General features: G+C 49.9%; 1 protein-coding gene across 2 annotated transcripts in view; it reads left to right on the top strand.

Moving 5' to 3' along the window:
- Positions 1-685: 685 nt before the first annotated feature.
- The window catches only part of RFX4 (regulatory factor X4), a 118,391-nt gene continuing 98,871 nt past the window's right edge, over positions 686-20,205 (top strand). The window contains exon 1 of one of the 2 annotated variants that reach the window (XM_036458231.2): positions 686-1,142. In XM_036458231.2, coding sequence (XP_036314124.1) covers positions 1,100-1,142 — 43 coding nt within the window. In that variant the 5' untranslated portion in view covers positions 686-1,099. The remainder of the gene's footprint in view (positions 1,143-20,205) is intronic. The other variant, XM_036458232.2, reaches the window with a different exon arrangement.

Raw genomic sequence — 20,205 nt, 5'->3', positions numbered from 1 at the left:
GAGAGAGGAGAGAGAAAGAGAGAGAGAGAGAGAGAGAGAGAGAGAGAGAGAGAGAGAGAGAGAGAAGAGAGAAGAGTGAAGACAGACCTAGAGGAGGACAAAGTTCTGCAGGAGAGGCGTCAGCCCCTCGCACCCTCTCTGCTAAGCGGTCTCCTCGCCGCCCAGGTTGGGGGATGGGGCCTTAGGGCTGTGGTTCTCCCCCACGGAGACTCCTCTGTACCCCACGCGTGTCCGCGAACCCGCGTGGAAGAGTCAAGACATACCTCCGCCCGCATCCTCAGGTCCCCCACTGAAATCCAACCCGGGATCAAACTGGGGCGGGGGGGGGCACAAGAGGACACGGAGAGGAGCGGGGCCCACTCGTGGCCACGTAGGCGGCTCCCCGGAGTCCCCTGCCGCCGCCACCCCCACGCCTGCGCCCGGTCGGGCCGGGCCGGGGAGGGTGGGAAGGGGAGAGGGGCCACATCTAAGCCAATTTTGCTTTCGCCCATAATGAGTGCGGGCGGAGGCTGGAGAAGGCCGCTGGAACTTTAAATAAGAAAAACGTTGCTAATGCTATAATAGAAGGGGGAAGTCGGAGCGCTGGGATTGCGTCGCTCCGAGCCCCCCTTTTCGGAGGCGGCTTTTCTTATTCAAAACAGGCCCACAATGGGCTTCACAGTGCGCCTCGCCACGGCCCCATCTGACGAGCGGCCATTCATCAGGCCGGCTGGCCTATCAATGACATTGCTCCCATCGGGGCTCCTATAAAATGATGCTTTTTCCCATGAAACATCCGCAAACATTTTGACGGGTTTGGCTTTGCCCGGCTGGATTTCTGCGTGTCTCCTCGCTCGCTGGCTTTCTCTCTCCCCCTTCTCTGAGCTCTCTTCTCTCTCTCTCTCTCTCTCTCTCTCTCTCTCTCTCTCTCTCTCTCTCTCCTCTTCTTTCTCCTTTCTCTTTCTTTTCCTTCTCCCCTTTATTCCTTTGCCCTTGCACTCTCTGCGTTCCCTCGCTCCTTCTCCTCTTCTCACTCCCTTCCTCCCTGGGCGGCTCTAGCACAGGGGATCCCCAAACACCAGGACTTTTGGGGGGCGCCTGTGCTGTCCATGGGAAGAGCATGCATTGTGGGTTACTGGAGGAACCCGACATGGATTCCACAGGTTAGTCCTACTGGCGGGGGTTGGGGGGAGACATTGGGAGGGAAAGAGAGGGAGAGGGGAAACTTCAGAAAGAGTTGCAAAAAGTTCAGAAAGGTCAACCTGACAGCGGAACCCTGGGAGATAACGGAAAGCGTGTGCAAGTTTTCGACCCGGCACGAGGCGTGCAAGCCAGTGCGTGGACGTGGGTGTGCAAATGTGTGAGTGTGTGTGCACGCGCGCACGCGCCGAGGAGCGCGCTTTCGCTTGCTCGGGACACAAAGTTACGTAAAGATTCGCTGGCTCGTGGCGAGCTCGAGGTGCCACTTGCAGAAACTTTGCGAGCGAGCGGACTGCCCCTTCCGGCGCGGTTCCTCCCCGAGCTGGGGGCTCCGGATAGCGGTGCGCTCTGGGGCCCGCGGCCGGCGAGGGCCGGGAGGCCGAGCGGAACGCCCGGAGGCGGAGGGGGGCTGCGGCCTCGCACAGCGCCCGGGGGTGGGGGGTGGGGGGCCGAGGCTCCGGCTGGTGGAGACCGGCCGCTGGAGGGAGTGGCGACGGCGAACCCGGTGGTCCTGGGAGGTGGGAGCCCCAGGCCGGTCCGAGGCGGCTGCAGCCTCCCTGCGGGGAAGGGGCACCCAGCGATGCGCAGGGGTTGTGACTCTGCGGGAGGGAGGGCAGGTCCCAGCGCAGCCCAGAGGCCTACTGGTGGGGGGTGGGGGTCTGCCTGCTGCCGGGCTCTTCGGCGGCTGTGGGCTGCTGGTTTTGGGGTCGCGGCGGTCTGTAAAAAAAAAACAACAACGGAGGAAGCCAAAGAATCTCTTCCAACGAAAAAGCCGGGCGCTTGCGTTCTTTCTCCAGCAGAGCCATCGCCTCCTCCCATTTCTAGCATCTTTAAAGAGCCCCGAACTTCCAAATCTGAATTATGCTCCCCGAGTCCCTTCCAGGTGGAAGAAGTTCACCTCTTTCCCTGGCCGCAGGCTACTCCTCTCCGGACTCGGGGGGTAGCCGTGGGATGTCCTGGGGAGCTGGGATTGGGAAGGAGCGGGAACCGGGCGGTGAGGGCAGCCTGGGCGGAGGTGGCAGCTTGGGAGGGTGCGCGGCGCAACAAGTGCCTTCCAGCGCCTGCCGCCCCCTAACACGTGCGCGACCCTTCCCCAGCAAATAAACCCCACACGGATGCTTTCCCCCCTCCAGCCCAGTGCATGTGGGGAGGTGTAGGGGTCATCCGGGCATCACCCCAAGATGTCTTTCTTTGGTTGGTCCCTGGAGACTTTTTCCAGCGCCCCACCTCTACCCCCAGGCTCCTGCCGAGGCCCCGCTGGCCAGGACACCCACTCGCCTTGGCCACGCCAGGGCGACCTTCGGTTTCCCAGAGTGGCTGTCTATCTCTGATTCCCAAGAGCCACGTTCCTCTTCCATAGCGCTCCCCCGAGTGGGTGTGGACCCCCTGGGAGTGGGGACAGGCTGAGCTCCGCAGTCCTGCTCACTAGATGCTATGACAAACGAAGGCAAGGAGACAGGGTGCACCGGCTGCAGGCAGAGGTGGCCCTGCCGGGTTCTCTCCGCAGGCGGCAAAGAAGGTGCCCAGAGAGAGAAAGAGGCCCTCCCTCCATTGTCATGCCCAGTACTTTCTCCTCTGCGCGCCTTCTGAGCACCCCCCACCTTTAGAGGTGAAGATCCTTGTATTAAATTAAACTCATGTCTGCACTGTTTTCGGCCCCAAGGACTGTATTTGCAAGGGGCCCACGGAGGGACTTGGCCAAGTCTCCCGGCCCGGACACCCGCCCTGGCCCAGCGGGAGTGTGAGTCGCCCCTTCCACATGCCTGGAGCGGTTCCCTGCGTCCTTGGGGCGATGGAAACGTAATGATTTCTGACTTCCCCGCAGCGGATGGCCATGGGACACCCGGTCACTTTACTCCAACTGCAAACAGCCCAAATGGGGAAACAGCTCTTTCCCCCATCCGCTCTCCTCTCCCTTTCCAACAACGGAGATGTGCAGCCAGCCTTCTTAAACTCGAAGCCAAGAGGCCTGGTACACAGGAGCGGGAAGAAATGGCACGAAGGGCCCCAGGTGACATTGTCGCTCGGGCTTGCACGACGGACGCCCAGGGAAGGGCGGCAGCGTGGCCGGGTGCATCCAGGAGCCTTCCCTTCACCTCCCTTCCAGAGAACTTAATCCAATTAGCTCTCCTTGTGCGTCCCCCCTTGTTATGCAAAGGTCCCCGCTGCCCGGCCCGCCGGTCGAGCGGGGCGCTCCCCGGAGCAGTTCGGTTCTGCTCCTTTCCCAGCAGATCGCGCGCGACCAAAACCACGAGTGTCATCATCATCGTTTCATTCCGAAAGGGCGCCAACCACCGTTTCGCAGAAAGTGCCGGGGCCAAGTCGGGAGCGTCCAGGATTAGAGAGGCCGGCGAGCCGGGCCTCCGACCTCCTTTCTTAAAAGGAAAATCCCCGCCAAGTGCCTCGGGCCGGGCCGGGGAGGACAACTTTGCAGGGGCCGGGCTCTCGTGGTGGCCACGGGGCCACTTCAGCGTGACCTCAGGAAACGCGCCCCTTTGTTCCGCGCACCGAGCCGGTAATATATTCCTCAAGGTTTTTTTTTTTTTTTTCTTTTTCTTTTTCCAAAATACTCCACAAGTGGGGGGTTAAGACAATGGCCCCGTCGTCGGGGGGAGGCCCGACGGCCGGCGCGCGCCTCCGGGGCCTGCAGCGCGCTCGCTCACAGAGCGCGGCGAGCAGAGACCCTCTCCCGGGACGCCGGCCTCGCGGCCCAAACGGACCGACGGCGCAGGCCTCGGGCGCGTGCGTGCGTGCGTGCGTGGTGCGTGGGGCCGTCGGCGCGCCGCGCGGCCCGTGCGCCCTTTGCAGCGGGGGCGGCACAAGCCTCCCCCGGCCGCGCCGCAGCCCCCGCGGCACTGACGCCGGCGCGCGGCCCCGCGTGGCCCCGCGTGGCCCCCCTGCCCACGCGGGCCGTCGTGTTTCTGGCCTGGGTAGGGGTCCAATCCAGGCTGCCCTGCCCAGGCGAGCGTCGCTCAGTTCCTGAAGGTCCCCGAAAGTTCGAGAACGAAGCGGGAAAGTAGGTAGAATGGTAGGTCACGCAGAACTTGTGCGCACAGGGCCCCGGGCCGGGTCGGACGCCTACGCAGCTGAAGGGTTGTTCCTCCTTAAACGGGATGGCGCCGTGGAGAGGGGCCCTGCGGAGCCGGCCCCGGAACCTTGTGCCTCTGCCCACCCCTGACCCCCATCCCCAGAGTCCGGAGCTGAGGCGGCTGTTGGAGCCCCGCGGGCCGCACCGGCGGGAAGGAGCGCTGCTTCCCAGGTGCCTGCTCCGCACCAGGCCCGACCTGGCCCCGCGGGCCCTCAGGTGGCTGTGCGCGAGGCCCACGGGGCAGCCAGAACCCCGTAAGGACGGGTTTCTTGCCTCTGCCATTCTCTCCCAGCTCGGCCCTAGACGGGAAGCCGCCTTCTCCGCCCTGAAGACCAGGCCTGTGGGCCGGTGGAGGCGGGGATGGGGGTGGGGGTTAACGGGCCGGAGTCTCGGCTTTGCTCCCGCGCCCAAATCAGTCCGTCTCTCCCTTCACGTGTGTGTGTGTGGCCGGCGATGGGGGGAATGCGCGCCCCCACCCTCGCCACCTGCCAAGCGCTTGTGCCTGGGTTTTGGCATCAGGGTCCAAAGGGAGCCGCTTGGTCCGGGGTCCCCAGGCCCCGTGGCTGCAGCCTTCACCGGCGCGACACGGCGCGCAGGCCGGGCCCGGGAGCCCCGCACGCGACGCGCCTCTGACTCCACGCGGCCGCGCGCTCCTACCCGCCCGCGGGCCCGGAGACCCGGAAAAGTTTGCCGGGCCGCTCGGCCCGGGATCTCCATAGCCGAGCCCTCCCCCTCCCCAGCGCGTTGCCATGGAGACCATTGGAAGTTGGTGGCAGAAAACAGACCCGGCAGCAAAGCAAAATATTATGAGTGCAGTTGGGGTGACTTCAGCGGGGCGGGGGGGCCGGAGGGCATGAGCGGGAGCCAAAGGCAGAGGCGGACAACAAAGGGCCGAGCGCCGGAGAGAGGAGCTTGCAGGGGCCTCCCCGCCGCTCCGTGAGAGCAGACCGTCCTGCTTCCCAGAGGCGGGGAGGTCTCTTAATTTCTCTCCTGCAGCTACACCTTTTCTCACCCCCCTGCGCGCCCGCCTCCACCCTCCTCTCTGGGTTCCTTTCCAGATGATCGCCCTATCTGAGGTTAGGGGCCAGCCGGCCAGTGGGGCCGCCGCCCCCAGGAGCCACAGGCTCGCCACCGTGAAAAGTCCTGGCTTTTCTTCCCCACGACCTGTAGGATCACCCCGGGTGAATTTCTCACCCCCTGCTCCAACCGGATCTGAAAGCGTGAAGGGATAGGATAAGGCAGGACAATCTTGGAGGGTCTGACTTTTTCTCTCTTTTGTGCAGTGGGAAAAGCTGAGTTATAGTCCCCCTCAACCACTTGTAGTGTTCCTTCCAATCTAGCCTTCCCAAGATCAATTTCCCAAGCTTGTCAGAGGAAGGGGGAGACAGCTCACAGGCTGGGATTCTCCACAAGTGAAACACATCCCCTCTTTACTGCAGAACCCGGGACTTATGTGTGAGCTGGTGGCCACTGTCTGACCTGTGACCCACTACATAATCCGTGAATCTCTCCCCAAACTAATAATAAGATGTTTTTAAACGTTCTTTAGGATTTTACGAATCAAGAACCTTGGATACCCATTGTCAAAGGTGCATTGTTTCCTTTCTCAGGGACACCTGAGGTACATCCCTTAAGTCTTCAGTCACCTCTTTGCATCCCACAGGAGCTTACTCGTAAGACACTAGATTTTATGGGGCTGTATCCAATGTCCATTCAGGAAATACTGAAATGCCTGTGGATGATGGTCAGCATCACAGACACGCACAGATGTTGGAGAGAATAAACACTGGCCAGCGTGACAGAATGTTGCCTTCAAAGGAACACTAGACTCTACCCTCCCTTCCCCTTGCTCAAGCTTTTAGGAAGAGACGAGGCTGTTGTCACACAGAGCCATCCTTCCTGGTGATCATTTGAGCAAGTGACCCCTTCCTTTCTGCCCTCTGCTGTAAATGAATGGATTGGACTTAGTGACCATGGTGGCTGTGGTCTCTTTAAACATCTACCGCTTAGTTACATGCATGCCTGTGTCCGTGCATGGCTTCTAGCACATACATGCATTCTGCCCGGTACTTTGTAAAGTAGTTTTGTGGTCATTGATCCTCACAAGGGCTACACGAGAGAGGCATTACTGCGACCTGGGTCCAGAACAGGGTTTGTCTTCCACTTCCAACATTGTAAGGTGGCGATTCTAAGTCAGGTTCTGTTTTGGTTTGCCCTGGTGTCATTGCCAAAAGGGCTGAGACGGTATAAAACGGTGCATCCCAAGTTGGGATACCAGGCCTCTGCTTTCACCAGAGCCTTGAGAGTCTACCTACCCCACATCCTACAGGTCCCTGGGGACATTGTTCCTCTGTCCCTGCTGAGTGCCAGGGAGCAGTGGATGGAAAACGTGGGGGAAGTCCCTGATGTTGTTCTCACTTATTTCCGTGCAATTTTTTGAAGGTCTGAGGGACCTAGAATGAACCCAAGACAGATTAGCTGGAAGTGCTAGGTAAACGTTAAAAATTCCTTTGGGCGAATTTAACAGGTTTTATTTAGTCTTACTCACTGAGCGCCTGTTGGTGGCAGATGAACAAGGCCCCGGCCCCTGCCTTGTTTGATGAGAGAAGATGAGGACACTCTGAGGGTGAAGAGCACTCCCAGGGACATAAAAACAGTCCCGTTGGAGCCTAGAAGAGAGGTGCTCTCACTTGTCCGGTACCCGCCAGGTATCAGCCAGGGAACAGGCACTTTTTCACACGTGGGCCCTTTAAGCCTTACCTTCCCACAGTACTGTGCCGACCCTCTCTATAGTGAAAGAGTGTCTGGGCCTTGCCTGAGGTCACAGCTTATACGTGGCAGAGTTGGATGGGAGACCAGACTCTGGAGACCACCCAACATACTTCATCTGGGCACTGCTGGAGTGCCAGCCGGGCAGGGCCGCACCATGGCTCTGACCTCGAGGTGGATTTGAGTCCCACTGGGTGAGAAGGGGAACGTGTGGATGAGAGTGGAGGGGCATGGAATGTTGTCATTTTTGGGCTCCTGAGAAAACCGCTCTGAGGGAGTCACGTGATTCTGCATCTGAAGAGGATTTTTAATGATGGCCTTAATCGGAGGCACTGCATCAAAGTGGTTGAATATAGATTTTGGACAAATTTAGCTTGCCTTATCCATTAATTCATTAATTCAAGGGAACTATGTGTCTCCTATGTGCCCAGCACTCTGATAGATGCTGGGCTTAGCAAAAATGCCATCTCTCCCTCTGGAGCATAAATTCTAGACAGACAAACAAGACAGTAAGACAAATAGATTATTTCAGAGCACGTGAAGAACATAAACACTACCTGGAGTGATGGAGAGAGAACCCGGAGATGGGAGGTGGCTGCCTTTCGTAGGGTGCCCTTCTGCCGTGTAAAGCCGTGTGCACTTGGTCTGGAAGCTTAATAACTGCCGAGCCCCAACTTTCTTATGAAACTGACACACCCATCTAGTAGGGCTGGTGAGCATGACGTGTGAAAGTGGTAATAGATACCATATATTCAACACTTACTCTATGTCTATACTTTGCTAATAAGCATTTTAATTTAAATTCCTTATTTATATAATGCTCACCTCAATCCTATAAAGAAGGAACTGTTGTTCATCACAGTTTAAATGGGCTAAAGGCAGGAATGCAAGCCAGTGAGGTGTTCAGTGAGTTTTGGGCTCCTGCATTCAGGCTGGCAAAAACATATCTTTTTTTTTATTATTAAATTATTATCTGTGTACATATCTTACCACTCCCCCCCCCCAAAAAAAAAAAACATATCTTGATGGTATGGGAAAGAAGATCAACCTCAACAGCATGTGCCTAATTTTCTTGAGGTAGCATGCAAGTAATCTAGCTTTTCTTAAAATCAATGTTTATTAAATGCTTTTCATGGATTAGGCAAGTACTCAGTGTTTTCAATGCATTATCAGTTATATTTTTGCTGCGAAGGAACCGCTGAGCTAAAGCCAGCCCATCAGTTATATTTTAATACATATGTATGGTGCTATTATTATCTACTTCTTTTGTGTGTGTTAATCCTCATCTGAGGATATTTTCCCATTGATTTTTAGAGAGCGTGGAAGGGAGGGAGGGTGAGAGAGAGATAAAAAGAGAGAGAGAGAGAGAGAGGTATCAATGTGAGAGAGACACATTGATTGGTTGCCTCCCACACAGGGATCAAGCCCGCAATTCGTGAGGTACTTGCCCTTGACTAGAATAGAACCTGGGACCCTTTTGCTCAGTGGCTGATGCTCTATCCACTGAGCAAAACCAACTGGGCTATCTATTCCATTTTATGCAATGGGAAACAGGAATATAAAAGCTATCCTATCCCTGAAGCGGGTAAGTGGCCTAACCCAGTGGTCAGCAAACCGTGGCTCATGAGACACATGCGGCTCTTTGGCCCCTTGAGTGTGGCTCTTCCACAAAATGCCACGGCCTGGCGAGTCTGTTTTGAAGAAGTGGCGTTAGAAGAAGTTTAAGTTTAAAAAAATTTGGCTCTCCAAAGAAATTTCAATCACTGTACTGTTGATATTTGGCTCTATTGACTAATGAGTTTGCCGACCACTGGCCTAACCCATGGGAAATCTATACTCTTAGACTAAGACTATAGATCTCCTATGGGTTAGGCCAGTGGTCAGCAAACTCATATACTGGTTCAGCCAGTGGTCGGCAAACTCATGTACTGGTTCCCCTTTTCTGGTTTAGTAAGGGAGAAGATGGGAAAAGGGATAGCCAATAAAGCATACAGCATTCTAGCAAAAGCAAAAGACTTGTTGTCTTCTCCCTACATAAAAGTGTTAGGGTAGTTCTTTAAACTGTGGAGATGAAATTTTAAATTATTGTTGGCAAAGATGGGAATACAGAGCATTTGTATCTTTACTATAGACGTGAATGTGCTGTCGTCATCTTTGAAGTTCAGTTAACATTTGATTCATTTGAACTGTAGTTCACATTTGCTTAGTCTCTGAGGATGTCTCACATAGAGATACTTAAGTAAGCACAAACAAGTGAAGCAAAAGCATGATGTGATATGATGTGATAACATATGTAGCTGTTAGGCAATTTAGCAAATAATATGTTGCAGCTAGAAGCCATTCACAGATATGTGTTAACATGACTTCAGATGAATGTGGCGGGACTTAATGAAAATAAATGAGCTTTGACATGAAACAGACCAAAGTTTCAATCCCAAATTGATCACTTTCTAGCTGTGTGGCCCAGAGCAAATGACCTAAATTCTCTAAGAATCAGCTTCCTTCTTTGTGAAAACATCCACTCCTTACTTCCTTAGGTTGGTTTAGAGATTATCATGAGATTGTGTACATTCAGTTAAGCGCAGCTCACTCTGAAATTGCTCAGTAAATGGCAGATTTTATTCTAATAATTATTATCTGGTGTTTCTAGGCCCAACCCTATGTGTCTAGGAGAAAAATAGGGATAAGAATCCTGAAAAAATATTACACTGTTTCCACACATCTAGGTGTTTTCTGTACTGTGAAGCCATAGACCCTGTTCTAATGTCAAGAGAAATTATTCTTTTCTAAAGCGTTTAGACTGAGGGATTGATTTCCTATCTTAGCCTTTCACGTGAAGAAGGCATTTGATGTGCTCCCGTTGGCCGTGGAGCCATCTTTGTGCTCTCCAGTGTGGTTAAGGAAGTGGTAAAGGCGTTCTTGTAGAGGCAGCACCTACTGACTGGAATTTGAATCCTGGAGGGGAGTTCTTAGGTCACTCAGAGGACATACGTTGCACATTTCTGATGGGGGCCTTCCCAGTTCCAGAATGTGGTTGATCCCTTGGCCCCCCCTCACCTCCCTCTCCCCCTTTATTTGTAAGCATCACTGGGTTAAAGATTGAAGCATTCATTTTGCACTTGATGTTCAGAAAATGGAAAACTCAGTTTCGTGTAAACCGTTATCTGAAACTCCTTTTAGTAGGATGCAGAAAAAGTGTCTAGTTCCTTAGTATTTCTTGCATATTTTAATGTAACAAATGTCAGTTTGTTCTGTTTCTGTCTTTCTAATTTGATTTTTACTTACATGTAGTTTTTGAGTTTTTGAAATGTTAACAGCTTCCTTTGAGAGAGAGAGAGTTCATAAAAAGCAGAAAAGAATTAAATTTAGTCATTATGTTTTCCATTGCATTCGGTCCAAATTTAGGCAACGAGGGCTGGATTGACCTGTGTCAGGAGATCATGTGGTTTCTGGGTGTCAGATCCGATCCACGGAGCAAAATTACTTTTAAAAAAAATTTATATATATATATATATACAGTTTCCGTTTTTGTGGTTGCTTAATCTTCAATAAAACTTAAAAGCTTAATCTGTTGCTGAGCAGTCAGTAATTATTGGTTGACAGGTGAACTTGGAACTGTTGTGTTCATGTTGTTGCGGTTGTCTTGTTGGAAGTTAGAGGGATAATAAGAAAGCCTTTGGAAAGCCTGCAGCCCGGTGAAGGTTGGTTAGTGCTGTGTGTCCTGAGTGTTTTCTGACTACCCAACTCTGCTGAAGGTCCGTGTTATCAATATTTAGGCTTAACCTAAGTGAGATTGCTATGTTTAGCAGATTTGTATTTACTCGGAACAGAGAATTAGCACTTCATAAGCACCAATGCCGTGAATCCATCCTGTGGAGAGAATGCACCATCAGTCAACTCAGTGAACTGCTCTGGAACTAGATTTTGAACTGTTATTTGAATAATCTAAAAAGTTACTAGTGCCCTGGGTGGTGTTCCTCAGTGGTTAGCACATCTGGTTCAATTTTTGGTCCCGGTTACCCTGTACGATGTTTTTCTCTCTTCCACTCCCTCTCTCCCTCCCTTCTGCTCTATCTAAAAATCAATGGAAAAAATATCCTTGGGTGAGGATTAACAACACCAAAAATAAAATAAAATTAGTGATTAGCAATTGGTAATTATACCTCCAGCATCTTATTTCTTGAGGCACAAATACATTTCATGTTTGTTTTGACTCTTGTGAGTGCCTTGAAATCATCTCAAGCCAATATTAGACTTTTGAAGAAGGAAGTATGTCTTTGAAGGTTGCAATTCCAGAATTCATAATTTAAAAAAATGAGCATGAGTGGGTTTTTTGGAGTTCCATTTCATATTTTCTGAATGACTAGTCTAAGTTTGGGATGTTGATACCCACACCATATAACGTATTTATACTTTGGGTACCAACTCTAAATACTCATGGGTAGGTCAAGTTCCTGTTGAAACCATTAAGATTTTATAATGTTTCAGAACTGGGACCATGACACAAACGCAGACCTACAGTATTCCTGGTGGAATTGTGATGACTTTCAACATTTGCTATGTTTTCTAGGTGGTGTCGGTTCTACTGCTGATAACACAGCTTGAGTGGGGGAAGGCTATGGGAGCCCCTGTAAGTTCTTTGAGCCACCAAAGCCAAATCAACTAATGTTGTATCACCCTAATTTTAGTATGACTACTAAATAGCTAAAATTTCTGTGTCTAGGAGTTCTATTTCTATTATTTGACGACTTCTTTAAAAAGCAAAACCATTTCCCCCTAAGCATTATTTGACGTCATAGAAAATAAATAACACGGGCTGAGAAAGCCCTGGGAGTTTACAAGGAAGAACGGCTCCAGAGGCTTGAGGCCCTCTGTTAAAACATTACAACTCCGCTTTGGAGAGAAGATTTCTAAAGCGGTTGTTGTGAGAGGGCCTTTGGTCTGCACGCACTTTTATTTTCAATTCAGTGGGCAGAGGTTTCGAGGTCGCTGTGGTTGGGTAGGGGAGCTTTTCAGAAATGCCAAGCTTTTAGAAAAAAACGCTCCGCTTTTCTTCTCATCAAGGCTCTGTTTTAAAGTTTGAAAACTTTGCTGTGATTAGAAGAATGAATTATTTCTCAGCTTCGTTGGGGTTTCCTCTGTCTGCCCAGGCTGCAGGGCATTCTCTGTCTCGGCCACTGCACAGGGCACAGCTGAGGGAGCGTGGGGAGCGGCAGAGCTGCCTGCCCAGGCCTGGACCTCCACACACCAGGCATGGGACCCACACAAGGCTGGGTGAGCCAGAGCAAAGCCCAGAAAGCATGAAGAGCAGAGGGGCCAGAGGGATCCAAGAAATGAGGAACCTATGAGCAGGATTCCCTGTGGATCCTATGTTTTATTCAAAGCTTTTCTTTGTATTGAGAGATATTTTCAAAAAGAAAGAAACTTCAAAACGATATGATAGTAGATAATTTCTGTTTCACTTTTCAATTATAGTTGGCATTCAATATTTTTTATATTAGTTTCAGGTGTACAGCATTGTAGTTAGACAATCATAAACTTTACACATTGAGCCCCCTGATATTTCCACCTGAAATCATACACAGTTTTTACAATATTATTGATTATATTTCCTATACTGTACTTTACATCCTCATGACAATTTTTTAACTACCAATTTGTATTTCTTAATTCCTTCACCTTTTTTACCCAATCCCTCAATCTCCCTTCCATTTGATCACCATCAGTCTGTTCTGGGTAGATAAATAGGTCATTTTTGAGAAGGAAGGAAGGGAAAATAGCAAGGAAGAAAGAGACCCAGGGAGGATGGGACAAAAGGAGAAAACAACATTGAAATAATTTTTGATAATTACCGGCAAGCTGACTTAGTAAGTTATTTTTGAAAGTATTACTTAAAAAAAAAAATAAAGTGACTCCCTTTTTTTAATTGGGTAGTGGAGTCATGAATTTTACAATCTTTTTCAGGCACTGTGCTAAAAGCTAAAGCATGTCTTACCCCATTTCATTCTCATTCTGAGTTTATGGCATCATTGCCCCCATTTTACAGATGAGGTAACTGAGATTCAGAGAGCCTAATTAACATGTCCAGGCCAGATGGCTGGTGTCAAACCAGGGTTTGAACACATGACTCTTATTTCAAAGCCAGGCTTCCTCCTTGCCTCCTTGCCAAGAATGGAACTGGAAGGAAGACCTTGGAGATGTCCTTCCTTGCTCACCTGCTCTGCTGATAAAGGCGTTCAGGAGATCCAGTGATCCCTGATCCTGTGGGAGACAGCAGTTCACCCCGCAGATCTTTGGAGACATTGCCCCGATGTGACCTTGGCAGCAGGCTGCTGACCGAGGACGCCCACGGGTGCTCCTTCCTGCCGGGGAGCCTTCATGCAGTGTGTGCCTTTCATCTCAAACCATTCTCAGAGCTTCCAAGTTCAGCCTGGCACCACTGCTGGGTCGTGCTTCTCCAACCCCCACCAGTTATTGGCAGATTCGACATCTTACATCATCAAGGGCTTCATATCTGTTGACTTACAGATATGATTCTCCTCCTATTAGGCTCAACCTAAAAACCTCAGTGTTAAAATAGCAGTGTCTTCCATTTGCACAGCATGCTAGTTTGCAATCACTAATTCAATGATTAATAACAGGGAGTTTGCCCATCATTGAATCATTAACAGATTCGGCATCCCATAGGTTTGGTGAGAATTGGCTTTGCCATGGGCTAGAGGTATGAATGAACTCAGCAAATTAGGTAACCTCTCCGAGCCTAAGTTTGTCAATAAAATAGAACCACATATAGTGCCCACCTTATAGGGCAGTGGTTCTCAACCTTTCTAATGTTGTAGTGACTCCCAACCATAAAATTATTTTCGTTGCTACATCATAACTGTAATTTTGCTACTGTTAATGAATCATAATGTAAATATCTGTGTTTTCCGATGGTCTTAGGCTCTACAGCAGTGACCCACAGGTTGAGAACTTCTAGCAGGGTAGAGTCTAAGAACAACAACATGAGGAACTGTATTAAAGGGTCGTGGCATTAGAAAGGTTGAGAACCACTGTTTAGGGTATTGTGAGAATTAAGTGAAGTGATTCATGTAAAGGGGTCAGCCCAGGCCATGGCACGTTGTCCAAGCTCAGTAAACAGAAAATGCTGCGAGTGTTGCTAGCTTCTCCTTGTGTTGCCCAAGTCGCTTCCAAGACCTAACGTCTCCCTGCGCCCATGGACGCAGAGAAGAGGAAAACAAAATGCATACAACACTTCTGCTGTGCTCAGTCTTTTTTAAATTTTATTTTTTAGTTAGAGTTTACGTACAATATTCTTTTGTATTAGTTTCAGGTGTGCATCATAGTGTTAAACAATTATATATTTCACACAGAAATGTTTCTTTTTTTTTTCTCTTCCTTTTTTGGTTAATTCTCACCAGAGGATATTTTCCCAATGATCTTTTAGAGAGAGTGGAAGACAGAGACAAACATCGATGTGAGAAAAACACATGGATTGGTTGCCTCCTGCATGCACCTGATCAGGGCCTGGGCTGGGGAGGAGCCTGCCAGCAGCCACAGTACATGGTGGGTAGGCCAATGCTCTATCCACTGAGCCAAACTGGCTAGGGCGCCCCAATATTCATGTGGTTTGCAACCGCATGAATGGTTTATGCTAAGTAAGTCAGAGAAAGACAGTTATATGATTTCACTTATATGTGGAATTAGAGGGCAAAATAAATGAACAAAATAGAAACAGACTCAGAGATACAGTGAATGGTCAGGTGGTTGCCAGAGGGAGGGTGGGAAGGGTGGGTGAAAAGGTAAAGGGATTAAGAAGTACAGTTTGGTGGTTACAAAATAGTCACAAGGATGTCAAGTACAGCACAGGGAACATCGTCGATAATATTGTCCTCAGTGTCTTCAGTACATGACCTCATAAATCTATCTGCTAGGTGGGATCAGTCCCACTTTACACTCAGTGACAATGCCCTGCAGTGGGCTCGAGTCACATGCACTGTTTCATATAACGAGAGAGCATCTAAACTGAGGTTTGTTATGGCCACAACGCTGATCGAGCTTCCTTTTACCCAGGCCATCTCCATGCCAACTGCAAGGGCGGGGCTGGTGGTATGCATCCTTCACAGGGTCTGATTGTTCTGAGCTGCCACCCAGGGCACCTATGCACGTGGACCTGAAGGGCGTGTACTGTCCATCCTCATTTTGCATGTTTACTTAGCGTGTCTTCCTTTGTTTTTCCAGATTCCCACACATGTCTTTACTATCTGGGCTCAGTGCAGAACACCCACTAGAGTGTTTATTTTTTTTTTTAATTAAGGTGTTATATATGAACATATTTTACCATTGCCCCCCCCAACCCAACCCCACTCCCATACATGCCCTCACCCCCCAGAGTTTTGCATCCATTGGTTATGTTTATATGTGTGTAAATAAATCTTTCAGTTGATCTCTTATCTTCCCCACCTCTCCCTAACCTTCCCACTGTAATTTGACATTCTGTTTGATGCTTTACTGTCTCTGTCTCCACTAGAGTGTCCTGCACAAGTCAGTGCTCCATGAATAGTATCTTGATACAAATCACTCTATCCTCATATCACGAAGGATGTTGCAACTGGGCTTGCTTTTGAGGAAGTCTGGCTCAAGATTCCATGAAACAAGTACTTCATAATTAGCTGCAGGTGAACTGACACTCTTTTGAGACTACTGAGTGCTAGGTGTGGCGTTGGTGCTTCATTCATTCTTTCCTTTCCCTCCCTTTTATCCATCCTTTCCTTGTCTCATCAGTCTGCTCTTTTGTGCCCAGCACCATCCACAGGCAGGCAATAGTGGGTGAATAAGGTACAGTCAGCTGTCAAAGAGCTTAAATTATTTCTCCTAATCCTCACACAACCCATGGGGTAGATTTTTTAAAATACTATATAGCAAGGAAATTGAGGCCCATGAGGTTAAGTAATTTTGCCCAGGGTTGCAGAGCCAACTAGTCACTTGTAAGGAGAGAATTAAGAGTGTCCCCTTGGCTTCCAGGGCCACGTTCTTTTCACTCCACCAAGAGACCCAAGAGTCAAACTGAAAGACTGATGACAGGGAAGGGGCTAACGTGGGATGCTTTGGGTGGGCATGATATAAAAATTATAAAAGCTAGAAATGACAGTGCTTATCATGGAAGCACTCTCTCTGCCTTAGTCTGAATTCTCATACAAATCCCATGAGGAGTTGGATTATATTACTCCCCCCATTTTGCAGATGAAAAAAGCCAAGGCTCATGGAGGTGGAGTCACTCGCCCAAGGTCAGACAGTGAGGAGGTCAGACTTGAACCTGGCAGCTGAGCTCCAGAGGGCATGCTGCTGACTGCTGCACTGTGATGGGAACAAAGTGCCTCTGTCATAAGCGGGTCCCTGGGAGTCATCTTGGCACCACGTATCTAGACCTTGCTCAGTGCCGGGCACTGCGCAAAGTGCTTTCCACTCCTCTGTTCTCTGAAGCCTTGCGCCACTAAGATGAGACAGGCAGATTATTAGGATCCACCTTCTACCTGAGGGGCCCCTGAGGTTCAGAGACTTTGCCTGAAGTTATTCAACCAGGAAGTGCTAGGGCAGGAATTCAGACCATTCACGCTCAGCTAGTTACTAGACACGCATGCTTCTGTTCATTCCCTAGATCAGTGGTCGGCAAATTGCGGCTCTTGAGCCACATGCGGCTCACGAGCCGTGGTTTGCCACCCTGTTGACTAATGAGCTTGCCGACCCCTGACCTAGACTCTCGATTCCAATAATTACAGGCTGTTGTTGAACCTTGTGATTAAGCCCCTACCCCAGTGGTCGGCAAACTCATTAGTCAACAGAGAAGCAAACTGCCCTATATCTTCTCAGGAAATGGTTCAAGAGAGAAAAAGTGATATGCACCCAATGTTCATTGGAACATTATAAAAAATAGGAGCATTAGTTTAGTGGGTCATCGGGCAACTTTTAAACAATAGGAAGTGTGAAAGACATGCCACATAAGGACAAATGTGCACCACAGGATGTTAAAAGGAATGGAAATTGCATGTTCGCTGGAGTTACAGTTCACATGTGCATAGGTAGTTCACATTTTCTAAGGGTGGGCTTGTGGGTGAATGTGTTTTCTTTTTAACATTTAAATTTCAATGATAGCTTAGCATAAGAAAGAAAAAAGGAGAAGGCCATTTTGGGATTTATCTAAAAATTTCAGGCTAGTTTGAAGTCTGTTTGGGAAAGAGGTTTTAAAAAAACACACAACCACCACCTAGGAAAGAAGTGATGTCAAGAATCAAATATCAGATGCTGTGCACAGTGGGTAACCTTGGCTCCAGAAGCCATTTCAGACGTTTATGTTTTAATATAATAATGTAATGATAGAGAAACAAAAAGTCCACTGACATTAGAAAGTAGTGGGTATGCTCCCCCCTCAAGCCAAGGGAAATGAAATGTTTACAGCCTGGTTATGCAACTCTGTACATTAATCTGATGCTCCCGGGGAGATTTTCAGAGCAAAGATCTGCTTTTGCTTTGAATTTATCTTCGACAGGAGATGGCACTGAATACCTTAGCATTGACTTCCTCTCGTCTGCAGGGACTGTGGTGAGCTCATGAGCTGTGAACGGATGGCTTTGGTGTACCCTCAAGGTTCACTCCCTAATTCTTGTATATTGCAAATAATGATGCCACAACAAATCTCTCTGCCTATTTTAGAGTTTTATATATTGAGTTTCCCCGAAGTGAGAACGGGCAGTAACATTACTGAGCACCTGTTGTGTGTTTGGGATAATGTTAGACACAGCTTCGTACTCACAGTGAGACTTTCAGGCATATATAATGATGGGTGTTACAGTATATACATAAGGGTTAGGTTAGAGTCAGAGTGAAATCCTGTCTCAGCTGCTTCCCGCTGTGTGATCTTGGGCGGGTCATTGCTGTGCTGATGCTGTTGATGAAGATGACGGTGCTGGCATTGGGAGGCCACATTCTAGGATATAATCATTATTGTCACCCTGGACTCACCTGCATTGTGCGTGATTGCGACTCCAGCTGATGAGGAAGAGACACAGGGCCACTGGCCACTGGCTGGGGCAGTGAGGATAGTTACTAGCCAGAAAGAGGGCAGGGTTTTCATCTTTTCTCAGTCAGGCTTTCCTTTCTCCGTCTGTAATAGGGGTAAGGGAACATGTGGCCAGTGGTCTGGCCCTCCAAGGCATTAGGGGTGAGTTAATGAAATGTTTAACCAAATATAGCAGGCTCATTTTTAGTTGATAATTTTGTATGGCCCGCAAGTGATGTTATAAATATCCAAGTGGCCCTTGGCAGAAGAAAGGTCCCCCACTCCTGCTCCAAGCCTTAATTAGAATTTTGCAGTGGCCTCTTGTTGCATAGGACCAGTATTAAGTCCTGGGTCAGTCCTGGTTTACACACATGGACCTGGCAAAATTACTAATACTGTCAGTCTCGGAAGTGTCCAGTTTGGATGGTGAGTGACATTGTCTCCTGCTTCCCTTTCTCTTCCCTCCAAGGTTGCATTTAGCAGCAGCAGATGGAGCTGCCCACACAGCTCTTGTGCTTATGCCACCCTCTAGTAAAAGACATTGAGAGATTTCCAACCCCCCACTGCATAAACCCCAGACTCCTTGACCCAGTTCCGAACACAGAGGCAGGGCTCTGATGTGCGCGTGCCCCATAGCATCTCACAGAGTGCTTGTCCAACAGAATGGTCTCGATGAACATATGTGACTTACAACCTGAATGAATGTGTGCATTCTCACTCAGGATGCTTGTCAGTTTCTGGACTGCATCATTCTTCCATCTGCTGCAGGGCCTTTGCACCAGTTGGTCCTTCTGCCAGGAACACCCCTCCCTCCCTCTCCTTCCTTCCCTTCCCCTCCCTCTCTTCTTCTCCCTCCCCCTCCCTCTCTGGATGGTAGCATCATGCCTTCTTATTCTTACTGCTACCTCCTTTGAGAAGCTTCCCTGGCTCTCACAGATTAGGACAGACCTCCGTTTTCCCTCACCCGTGGCTCTCTGGGTAATGACACCTCTGTGTGTGTGATTATGTAATAGCTGGCTCCCACCCTTAAGTCTAACCTTCCATGAAGACAGAAACTGTGTCCTCTTATTCACAGCTATGCCCCCTCCGTGTAATTAGCCCAGTGCCTGGCACATGGTACTCAATAGTGGTTGATAAATAAATAGTGGGATGAATGAATGTAAACACCTCAGAGGCAACAACTCTGCCTCCAGGCTCCTCCTCCCACCCCTAGGCCCACACCTACCTCAGGTCTTTGTACTTGTTCTGACATCATCTCACCAGAGAGGCTTTCAGTATCCCCATCACCAACACACGGCCCCATCTCTGTCTGTCCCGTGCCACGGCTTTGTTTGTCTGCACAACATAATCTAAGCTCCCTGAGAGCAGGGCCCTAGCCTGCCATGTTCTTCACTAAGTCCCCAGAGCCCACAGACAGTTGGCGCCCAGTCCACATTTGGTGGGCAAAGGAAGGTATGAAAGCAGGGACAGGGTGGGAGGGGGGCAGGGGCTGCCCCTTGGAGGCAGGGCAGGGGCCCCTTCCTGGAACCCAGTGGCCTCTGGGACAGGGCCTCTGGTGTCGCCATGACAACCCACTGACCTGAGTTCTCCCTAGGAGAGGCCACAGCTGCCCACCTCCTGGGCCCAGACTTTCCATCCGATCCTGCCTGTCCTGAGTGTCACCACCGTGGGGAGAGAGGAAAAGGGGCTGGGAGAGAATGATCAAGAGGAAAGGACACCCTGGTGCCGTGGGAGACGGAAGCAGGCCACGCTGGGGTGGCTCCACTGGTAATGACCAGGGCCCGAGGTGGGTGGGGGAGGAGTCATGGGGCCTGGTCCTCCCTCGGTAGCTGTGAGTGTGGCACGTCAACTCTTTTATGTGGCATTTCTCAAGCTGTGAGTTCCTAAAATAGGCCCAGCACAGCCCCAAAAGACTGTTGATAGAAGGAATCTGAATAATGCCTTCTATTAAAACCGGGTGACACTTTCTAAGTCAGGCAGCGTTTCTGCAGGTATTGCATAAGTCAAGAACTCCCCGTTCTCACTCAGTTGCTCAGAAACAAAGCTAGTCGTGCTACTCCCCCGTGGCTGGAAACTCATGCCTCCTCCCAGCCGCCTGCAGGCTCCAAGCCCG

This window comes from Pipistrellus kuhlii, unplaced genomic scaffold (assembly GCF_014108245.1).
Source record: "Pipistrellus kuhlii isolate mPipKuh1 unplaced genomic scaffold, mPipKuh1.p scaffold_m20_p_3, whole genome shotgun sequence".
Classification (NCBI taxonomy): Eukaryota; Metazoa; Chordata; class Mammalia; order Chiroptera; family Vespertilionidae; genus Pipistrellus; species Pipistrellus kuhlii.
This window is presented reverse-complemented; position numbering and strand designations above follow the sequence as displayed.